The 10,677-nt window shown below is 60.3% G+C and overlaps 1 protein-coding gene across 2 annotated transcripts in view; it reads left to right on the top strand.

Annotated features, from left to right (window-relative positions):
* CAPZB (capping actin protein of muscle Z-line subunit beta) overlaps positions 1 to 6,667 on the top strand; it is a 133,627-nt gene extending 126,960 nt beyond the window's left edge. Inside the window, exons 7-10 of one of the 2 annotated variants that reach the window (XM_025912807.2) lie at positions 759 to 824; positions 1,571 to 1,647; positions 2,962 to 3,074; positions 5,832 to 6,667. In XM_025912807.2, the coding sequence (XP_025768592.1) occupies positions 759 to 824; positions 1,571 to 1,647; positions 2,962 to 3,064 (246 nt within the window). In that variant the 3' untranslated portion in view covers positions 3,065 to 3,074; positions 5,832 to 6,667. The remainder of the gene's footprint in view (positions 1 to 758; positions 825 to 1,570; positions 1,648 to 2,961; positions 3,075 to 5,831) is intronic. The other variant, XM_025912809.2, reaches the window with a different exon arrangement.
* Positions 6,668 to 10,677: the final 4,010 nt, after the last annotated feature.

The raw sequence follows: 10,677 nt of genomic DNA, 5'->3' as shown, positions 1-10,677 counted from the left end.
AAGGCTCTCCTTAAGGAATCCACGGTCTTGGGAGCGAACTCTGCCTTGCACAGACGGAGGGGTAGGGGGTCCACACCTCGTGCATAAGTGTGCAGGTCAGGAATCATCTGCCATCCCCTCCCCTGCCTTCTTGTACTACTTTCAGTAAAACTTTGTCAGGACTTTAATTGGATTATTGGACCAGAACTGACCCGCCCAAGACCCGACTGCTGGGTCCCACCTCCTCCAAAACCCTACTTGGTCGCTGTCTAGGAATCTGGGTTCAGATCCTCTTGCTCAAACTGCCCCCGGCCACATGGCCAGCCCCGCAGGCTGTGCACTAAGAAGCGTCTGGGCCACGACCTGACACTACCTGTGTCACCTTGGGCGAGGCTCCTCAGTCCCCGGTCTCGGGGCTGCTGGCCCCTCCCTCCGAAGTCGCTGTCACAGGGCAGTGGAGGCTCTTGAGCAGTATGAGGGGACCCACAGCCTGAGCCAGTGTCTGGCCAGGGCCGTCCCCTCTGCCCTCCCTGCTGCGGCCTGGGGGCTGGGAGGGGGGTGCTCCGGAACGGGGCCTCTGGGCCTCTGCTGGCTGAGCTGTTGGTGACCCAAAGCCCGAGTCCCCGGTGCTGGAAAAGTGGCCTTGTCCCACCTGCAGGTGACTCTACAGCTACCGGCGGGAGCGACGGGCTGTGCGCAAAGCACAGGGCTGGCCTGTGCTGTCGGCGGAGGCTGCCGTGCGCGGCTCTGACGTGGAGGGACGTTCTTCTCTCTTGCAGATGGAGAAGGATGAGACCGTGAGCGACTGCTCCCCACACATAGCCAATATCGGGCGCCTGGTAGAGGTGAGTGGGGCTCTGGGCTCTGGGTCGCACCCCAGCGCCAGACATCCTGCCCCCGGGGGTGTGTGCGGGCCTGCGGGCCTCCTCCCCGGTGCGCAGCGCCTTAGCGGCCAGCAGCGTGTTTCTGTTTTGGCCCTTTTGCCCTGGGCTCGTGTGTTCCGAGCCTCCTGATGGGAATGCACGCAGGGCTCAGCTCCCGGGGCACCCCCTCTGTGCCCCCCAGCGCGTGCTCCCAGGAGGCTGCGCAGGAAGGCCTCGGTCCTGCTCCCCCGGCCCGCTGGGTGCCAGGAGAGACCTGAGCTCAGAGAGGAAGTGTCCCTACAAGGTCACGGGCTCAGGAGGAACTTCAGGAGGCTCTCCGGCCGCAGCTGCTTCTGCCTTCCCTTCCCCACGCTCTTTGGAGGAAAGGGTCCTCTCCGGCTTCACACAGTTGTTCCTGAAGTTGGTGGGGGGCCTGAGAGGTGGTGATGTCGTTTAGACTTGCTCCTGTCGTGGTCAGCGGTGGCCGCCAGTCCCTGAGTATTGGCTTCCTGGTGTCTGAAGCCTGGGAAGGGCTCAGAGCACAAATGATAGGCGGGGTCTTGGCCCCGAGGGGGCGTGGGGGTGGCTGGCTCACTGGGCTTTGGTGCGGTCTCACGCCTCCCCCCTGTGGCCACTGCGGGGACTGCAGGGGTGAGCCGGTGGAACCGGGAGGGTGTGGGCCTCAGGACTCCTGTTTGCCATCCTGTCTGACTGACCTCCCTTCCCAGGACATGGAAAATAAAATCAGAAGTACGCTGAATGAGATCTACTTTGGGAAAACAAAGGACATCGTCAATGGGCTGAGGTAATGTACCCCCAAAACATAAGCTTTGGAACCAAAAGACGAGGATTTGAATCCTAGGTGTGCTGCATAACACTTCTCTGTCACTGGGCCTCAGTTTCCTCATTTGTAACACCTGCTGAAGTACCCACGTCACGGGGTCGTTAGTGCAGATTTTGAAAGGTCAGACCCCTCACGCACAGTTTGTATTCTCAGTAGACGCCGGTTCCTCCCCTGCTGTTTTTGTTGTCTTGGGACTTTCACCTGGACAGGCGTTGGTGCCCTCGTCCCTGAAGTCCCCTCCTCTCGGTCCCCCGCCTCATCAGTTCCATCTCAGGAATCTGCCCGGACCTCACAACATGTGAGGGAGTGCAGCCCATTGGGCTCTGGGTCCCCCGGCTACTCCAGCGTCCTCCAGGGCTCTGCTGGCTATGGCCATGGTCCTGAGCCGCCCCTCCCCACCCATCTTCTGTCCTTGGTTCTGCAGCCTGGGCCCAAATGAAGGCTTGGAGGGACTCTCTGGGTCTCCAGAGGCCATGGGGGGACAGAGCAGGAGGCCAGAGGCCCACTGGGGGGCAGGTGGGGCGGCTGTGGAGTGAGCACTGGCCTTGAAATCAGAAAGCCTAGAGCCCGTATAAGTGCTGTCCACCCGAGCTGTGTGACCTTTGGCCGGTGGCTCCTCTACTTGGCCCTCGTCCCGTCAGGGAGGCAGGCCTGCCGCAGGGGTCAGGTGAGATGGAGCGCGCCTGGCCACCGTGTGAGGCCCGGGTCTGGTGCCCTGCCCTCAGCCTCCAGCCCTCTGATCCCCCGCTCCATGTGTGAGCCTCTCCTTTGGGGCCAAATCCGAGGCAGGAAGCCACTCCAGGGGCCACGCTGACTTGTGAATTCACCCAGGAGACAGATTTCTAGTCTCCTCCTCCAACAGTTTAAAGTAGCGAGGCGCCCCCTCCGGGTCTCCATCTTCCCGATCTCCCACCCGCCTCTGGGGAACACGATCTGGCCCCCGGTGGGTCGTACTCCCCGACTCCGGCAACACTGCTGTCCTCTGGTCACCCCGGGGCCAGAGCGTCATCCTCAGCAAACACACTCCCCGCCCGGCCTGGCCAGCGGCAGGAGAACGAGGAGAGGGACCCAGAGAGCCTGCGGGCGGGTGGTCGAGACCGTCCCCAGCATCGAGCTCTGCGGCCACCCCTTCGGGCCGGAGCGCGGGGGCCGTGACGACACTGCCCTGTCTTCGACCTCGCGGGTCCCTGCGTGCCCGGCGCGCGCCCGCCCCGGCGCTCCCAGTGTGTGCCGCCCTCGCCTCCCGCCGCGCTCATCTGTGACCACTCTCTGTAGATCTGTTGACGTAATCCCCGACCACCCCAAGTTTCAGCAGCTGCAGAGGGAGCTTTCCCAAGTGCTGACCCAGCGCCAGATCCACATCCAGCCTGATAACTAAGCCGACGCAGGTACCCTGCCTGAGAGGCGTGCGCACCCTCCCCACTAAACAGGACTCACCAGCCCGCCACCGCCCCCGGACCAGCTGTCGCTGCGCGCGGTCCTTTAAACACCACTAACCCCTGTGTCGGCTCACGGCTGTGAGCGGCCACGTTAACGTGTAGACTCGGCCCTACGTAACACGGACCCGTATCACGCGTGTGTTGTGTGTGTCTCGCACGCCGGGCAGGGCTGGGTGTGGGGCAGAGAGGGGGTTTGGCCCTGGAAGAAGCCCCCGTCTGGGGATTAACTCTGCCTCTCCAGCAGAAGCCGCTTGTCTGCACCGCTCCCGTGGGCCACAGGGCGGGGGTCTGCGCACTGCCTTCCGCTCGGCCACTCAGGGCGGCCCGAGTCCACTGCGTGTGCCGTTATGGGCGGCCGGGGCCTCGGGCTTTCCCGCCAAGCGTCGCAGAGGCCAAGTGAGCCTCCTCAGTGGGAAAGTGACTGTTCGGGGCCGTGAGTTGAGAGGGCTGTGTCGCCCCAAACCTGAGGATAGAGCCCAGAGCGGGGGCCGAAACCCCCCTGGCCAGGCTTGGTGCGCCCCCAGACCGGTGGCCGCTGGAGCTGCTTGGGCCAGTAACCTTCTGCCCCTAACGAGCTGCGGCCTTCCTCTTAAACGCCTTGTGCTGACGGCAAGGAAATGGCCTCGCTTGTGGACCATAACCGAGAACCAGAGCTTGAGCTTGTGGTTGTGGCAGATACAGGTGTATGGAAGCAGTCGGTGTCCCGGGAGAGGAGGGAAACGTTTAACATGAGGCCCGTGGGGCAGGGCCGCAGGGCCCAGGGACTGGCCACCGGGAACCCGAGCCAGCAGAGGTTCGGCGGGATGGCCGGGCCGGGCCGTTTGTGTAACCAGGCGGCGCTGCTGGTCGGTCTGGGCTCCGTGCCACCTTCAGGCCTCACGCTGGGACCGTCCCGCTCCCGTCCCGAGAGAGCCTCCTTTGTACGGTGGGCCACCGTTGTGTGGTTTTCTTGGCAGCCCCTAGAATCTGCCAGATCCCTGTCCGTGGTCAGTCCCGTGGCCACCCGCTGGAGGCTTTCCGGCATGGGAACCCTCTGCAGCAGTGGGCAGCCTGGCGCTCTGTCCGTCCCACGTCCCTCTGTCCGTGCCGAGTTAGCACTTGCTCCGGGCATGAGTTTGACGTTGCTTGGCACTGACCCTCGCAAGCTGTGTTCCCGTGTCCTGCTCCTCATAGCCTCCGGCCATTCCGCGCCCAGTGTCTTGTCTCTGACCTGACTCTCACTCTGGTTCTAACTCGGGGACTCTCTGCTTCGTTGGGGGGTGGGGGTGAGGCCTGGTGCGCTCAGCCCGTCCTTCCCAGAAGAGCCAGCACCCTCGCAGGCCGAGGAGCCGTGTGAGCCGCCGCCACTTCCTGCCGGGAGCTTTTCCAGAAGCACGTGGCGGACTGACTGAGAATTGGAGCCAAGGCCACCACGGCTGGTGTCTGACCCTTCCTTGGGCCACCGCAGAGCCAGGACAGTCCAGGGCAAACGTTTGTTTAGAGACGCTCAGCCAGACGTGTCGGCATTTCGTGAGAGCGTTTTATTGTCTTCCGTGTCACCCGTGTACCATTTGGAGGCCGCGTCCCACGATTTTTCGGGGCTTCGGTAGCCAGAACTCAACCGGGGATGCTCTCGTTTCTCCTGGGTCCTGCTTCATTTTACTTTTGGAATCTGGGGATTTTTTGACTTCTCCTTCCCATCCTTTCTCACGGCTGATGCACACGGAGCTTGAGACGCCCGTGGGCGTGGCGTCCACCGCCTTCCTGCCGGGCAGCCGTCACTCCTTTCTTTCCACTGCTCTGAAACAGTTGGAAAGTTTGCACATAGTTTAAGAAGTCCTGGGCCGGTCGACACGTTGAGTCCGTTTGACAGAGTGACCGTTCAGGCCGTTGGCAGGGGGCGTTTCCCTGAGCCTCAGTTTCCTCTTCTGTGCTCGGGAACCCCGGTGGGACTCCTCCGGGATGCCGTGAGAGGGAAGTGAGAGGTGTGTGGGAAGCACTTCGTAAACCATACAGCCTCTGCGAGGGTTAGTGGCTGTTCGCTTTGGCGAATGAGGAGTGTTAACGCCGGCACGTGGGGCACTCACGTCAGCATGTGTCCACAGATCGGGATTTGCCAGCAGGGACCCGGGGCCTCTTAGCTCAGTCCCGTCCTGCCTCCTGACGTCCAGGCCGAGGGATTTTCTCGGCCATGCTCACCGCTGACGGCGGAGAGCACCTGCCCTTCCAGCGCCACCCTGGACGTGAACCCGATCTGCTCAGATGGCCAGGGGTTTTAAACGTTCGCTGAGTGGGGTTCCTCTGCACCCTGCACTCAGAGGGCGGGCAGCGGGCTGCCTCTGCTCGGCAAGGGTGCAGTGAGGGGGAAGCTTGATAGCAGGGTCCCTGCGACCCAGAGTCCATGCCCCTCTGTGCCCCGCCCCCCGCCCCGGCTGAGTCCGCAGCTGGTCAGAAGCACAGAGGGTCTTTGCTGCCTTGTGCTTGGAAGCCCAGAAGCCACCTTCTGGTTCAGGCCGACCTCGGGCCCTGAAGTGGATTGGGGTTCTGGTGGCTCCGGCCGGGCCCCCCAGCCTGGCGCAGAGGTGGGCGCCCGTCCAGGCGGGCCGCGCGCTTCCCCTGCAAAGGAAGCCCGCCTGGCAAAGGGCCGAGGGCTCAGGCCTCGGGCGCCTTGCTGGAGGCGGCCCCCTGCCCGTCACACGGGCTGATCAACTCTCTTCCCTCCGGCAGGTCTGTGCAGACTTTCGCAGACAAATCAAAGCAAGAAGCTCTTAAGAACGACCTGGTGGAGGCCTTGAAGAGAAAGCAGCAGTGTTAAAGCCCTGCTCCACGCTAACTGGACACGCCATGCGCTCGTTAGACCCCTTTCTTAGAAAACTCGTCTTCTGCTCCCCTCCCTCGCCCCTCGCCTCCCCCCCCAGGTCACGGAACAACGGCATCACCATCTCTCCCTGAGAATAAAGCCCAGTAAACACCCTCCTGTCTCTGAGGCCTCCTTCCCACCACGTTTTGCCATCAAAACTCTCCGTATTTCCACAGAGACCGTGTGTTTTTTTTGTTTGCCCCGGCCCCGTCTGCCTCCCTCCCCCCATTTATAGGCATAAAATACAGTCTGTCTGCCTCCCCTTCCCTCCCACCTTTTTGTTACATCGGTGTAAAAAATGTAAAACAAAAAAATTTTATGAACTAACTGTGGTGTGTGAAAGAGAGAAGAAAAACTGGAAATCTGAGTCCACGTGTGTTTGGGAGTTGCTTGGGGTTGGGGCTTGGGGGGACAGGGGACAGCTCTGGGAGAAAGCGGGTGGCCCTCGGCGATGTCCTGCACAGACTGGCCCCTGTCCCACGAGACCACGTGGCGGGGGTGCGGGGGTGGGGCCTGCTGACGGGCTGCTCTGGCCAGGTGCTTTTCTGTCAATTTTTATGGAATGCAAAAGGAGTTTTTGTTTTATTTTGTTTTTTTGTAAAGCTTAAAAAAAAAATCTACATCTTATACTTGAGCTTCCATACTTAAAAAAAAAAAAAAAAAGAACAAAAAAAATGAATAAAAAGAAACTGGGACGCAGTCAGCACTGGCCTCGTGTTCTTTCTCGCCGGCCTGGCTTTCCAAGCGCGTGTGGCCTTGGCCGTGAGGGCTGGCCCCCACCGGGGTGGCGAGTCGGACAGAAGACGGGCGAGAGCCGCGCGGTGGGCGAGAAGGGGGGTCCTTGCGGAGCCCGGAGCTGCTGCTCGGCTCCCCGGCCCCACCCGCCCCGGAAGAGGGGGGCCCCCACCTTGTCATTCTGTCACTCTGGGCGCGGCCTCCCTGCACTGTCCCCTCTGCTCCTCCCCCTTTCATCTCCCACAAATACCCACCGTAAGCGGGACGCTTCACAACCCTTCCGGACGGACCCTGCTGTCCCGGCTGACATCAGGCGGCCACGTGGCCAGTCAGCAGGGCCCACACCTGTTCAGTGGCCCCGGGGACGGGTGGTGGCCTCGAGAGAGTGAGAGCTCACAGGGCTGTCTCCGGGGTCCCTTCACGCCCTCGCTGTGACCTTGACAAGTCAGTCTCTCGCGGCCCTCGCCGGGGTCCTCCTGGGGCCCCAGATTCCAAGACTCCGAACCGTCTCCTTCGTTCTCGTCATGGACTAAGCAGCCACTGTGTGGACCCCTCTGCCGCCACGGGGGAAGCAGGCAGTGTGGACTGGGCCTCGGCCCCTCTTCTCTTTGGTGCCATCCCCTCCGTGCAGCCTGGGTGCCCTGCAGTCACGGGGGGCCGCCACCCCCACCTGCACGACCCATGCCGAGCCAGGTAAGAAGTTCTCCCTCGAGAGACTCTGATAGCAAAGAGTCAGGACGGCGTCATCCCCACCGGGAAGGGGTCCTGTCCCTGAGGCTCTGGAGCCGGCTTGGCCTCGCTCTTTGGAGATGCCACCGGCTCACCTTTCCCTTCCCTCCTGTGAGCTCCCCGCAGCCTGCCTCCAGCGTCTCGTGTTGCGCGCTTAGCGCTTAGCCAGTGGGCCTCTGCTCCCGGAACCCGGCAGACCCCGAGGAGGCTGGAGGAAATGCCCCCCGGGGGAGGGCACTGCCACTGAACCCCCACCACGGGCCCGAGGGGCCACCGTCTACTCCCGCTTAACGGTAAGCAGGGGGCCGGGACGCGCACCCTGCCTGCCGGCCCCTCCTGCCCATTTTGGAGGATCTTTTTTTTTCCTGTTCTCTCAGTGATGAAGCCTCTAAAGAAAAATCTGCAAAATTTTTAATTTTTTTTAAGTTTTTCCTTTTTTTTTTTTTAAAGTCTATTTATTTTGAGTGAGAGCGCACGCACGAGCGAGCAGGGGGACGGACTCACGGGACTCGAGCTCAAGAAGCGTGAAATCATGACCTGAGCCGAAATCAAGAATTCGATGCTTACCCCACTGAGCCACCCAGGTGCCCTGTGGCTTTCGACTTTAAAAGCTCAACTAATGCTTCCTAGAATGAATAGACTATCATACACGTATAGGTCTTTGACCAGCCTAGTGAATGCAATCCTTCAGTTCCTGGTGAATATTAGGCATTTGGGTTACCTTGTAATGGTTATAAATGAGGAGAAATGTTGCAAGATGTAATGTATTCTCATACCCATAACTTCCCAAATTTAGTAATAGCTAATTTGGTCTTTTTTCAAGCAGTTTTACTGAGATAGAACTCATACACCATACACTTCCCCCATTTCGAGTGTACAAATTCAGTTCTGTGATTGGCGGTTACGTGCCCGTCTCCTTCACCAGACTGAGGGCTTCTTGAGGGACAGTGTTTAAGGCATTCACTTCACTCATTCATTCATGGAAACATTTACTGAGCACCTACTGTGGAAGGGGGATACGATGGTGGGATACACAGTCTGCCCATACTGTGGTGGGGGTGGGCAAGTGTTTTTGTTTTTTTTTTAATGTTTATTTTTGATAAGAGAGACAGAGCATGAGCGGGGGAGGGGCAGAGCGGGAGGGAGACCCAGAATCTGAAGCAGGCTCCAGGCTCCGAGCTGTCAGCACGGGCTCGAACTCACGAACTGCAAGATCATGACCTGAGCCGAAGTCGGACGCTTAGTTAACCGACTGAGCCACCCGGGCGCCCTGGGAAGTGATTAATAAAAATAACCTTTATGGAGCACTTACATGTGCTGGGCACAGAGATCCCAGTGGGTGACTGTATCCTCAGGGCTGTCACACGGTTGGGGGGCTGAGTTTTCGGGTGCATTGAGTTAACCCACAGCAGAAGGCAATCAATCCCCACTTTCTTTAACCTGATCAGGTATAGCGCATGCGTATGGAACAGTTAAGCCTCAGCACCTGGCTGGCTGTGCAGGGGTGAGCTGTGCGTTCCTCCCCTTTCTCAGCTTTGGGGACTGAGGGCCATACCTAAGCTATGGCTTAAAACATCCCAGGTTTGTGGCGCCTGGGTGCCAACTCTTAATCTCAGCTCTGGTCTTAATCTCGGGGTCATGAGTTCAAGCCCCGAGTAGGACTCCACACTGGACGTGAAGCCTACTTAAAAAAAAAAAAAAAAAAAAAATCCCAGTTTCCCTAAATGACCAAGGGGAACCCCGGGCTGGGAGGACCTGGGGCCTCATGCTGAGGATAGGCATGCTGGGCCCTTCCTTCTGCCTTGTTGGAGATTGCCACCTGCCTGCCAGGCAGCTTCCTGCCCCCCAGGATTTGGGGGGACACCGAGGCCAGGCACTGTGGCAAGGCATTTGCATACACAGCATCTCCTTCAATAGTTAAAATATGAACCGCCCAGGCCGGGCTCTTTGGGGGTGACCGGCCCAGCCTCCTGCCCCCATGAGTGTCCAGATGGAGAATCCCTCCCAGACAAGGACAACTGATGTGTGGGATGCCGCTTTCTTGGCCGAGCCTGGGCCCGAAACCTAAAGGCAGAACTCGACTGAATCAGGCGGGAGGAAGGGTCCAAAGTGGGAGAGCTCACCCCTTCAGACCACACCTAGAGGTGAGGGCCCCACCACACCCTGCCTGCTACAAGGTACAGAGGTGTGTGCCCAGTGGAGAAGTCCACCTGAGCACCCCCCACCCCGGACCCCACCCACCTGCACGCACGCCTGCCAGCGCGGCGGAACTAATGGGTCCATCAGACTGGCCCTTGTGCTTTCCGGGAGGAGCCTGGGGAGGCCCTGGGCATCGGAGAAGCTCGTCATTTACCCACCAGGCGCTTACACATGCCAGGCGCTGGGGCATGGGCCTACAAGCCCATCTCTCTTAACCACCACAGCTACGTCCTCCATCAGACAGGGCAGGGCACTCCCCTGGGCACATCCATCAGGCCGGGGCTTCCTGAAGAGGAAGCAACCATGGCTCGGAGCAGACTGGGCAGTGCTGGAAAGCAAGAGCTAGCACCCCAAAGACTCAGTGCTTCCCACGAGGAAGAGACTACGTCACCCACACCACACAAGGGCTTGGAGGCAGGGCTGTGAGGTTTCATCTCTTAGCCCCCCAGCTCTAACTCAGGCCCACACTTGGGACTCATACTGCCATTCCGAATGCGCCCCCGGTAACTGGCACCAAGGTCAGGACCCCGGGTGGAGCCAGGTGCCGGCTGGCAAAGGGCACCTGAACCAGGCCCAGGCCAGAGGCAGCCAGGGCCTGGGGCCTGGGGCCCCTTTGGCTGGGACAAGGCCAGAGGCTCGAAGTGGGAAGGGAGCCTAAGCCCAGCAAGGCCGGGCCGCTCCTGAGAGCGAGGGAAAGCTGGACTGCACACAGCCCAACACTCCGGACCCCTGTCCGGGGAGGGGACTCGGAGGGCCCCAACCCCCACCAGGTGTGGGATGGCCCTTGCAGCAGAGGGACATGATGTGGTTCAAAAAGCTGCTCGACCTTAAGTCTGATCTCTCAAGGTCTGTCTTCCATCTGTAAAACGGCCATGCTAATTACACCCACTCGACAGGGCACAGCCCAGCCCAGCACACAGGAAGCGCTCAAGTCACGTGCCAGGTACACACAGGACCCCACGGGTATGACCCAGGACAGGACCGGGGGAGACTGGTCCTGCTTGCCCTCGCTGCCCACCTGAGCCTGAGATGCCCCTTCGCGGTCTCCCC

Source organism: Puma concolor, chromosome C1 (assembly GCF_028749965.1).
Source record: "Puma concolor isolate L17-30 chromosome C1, mPumCon1.1.hap2, whole genome shotgun sequence".
NCBI classification, from domain to species: domain Eukaryota; kingdom Metazoa; phylum Chordata; class Mammalia; order Carnivora; family Felidae; genus Puma; species Puma concolor.
The sequence above is the reverse complement of the archived record's forward strand: the minus strand, read 5'-3'. Positions and strand labels throughout refer to the sequence as shown.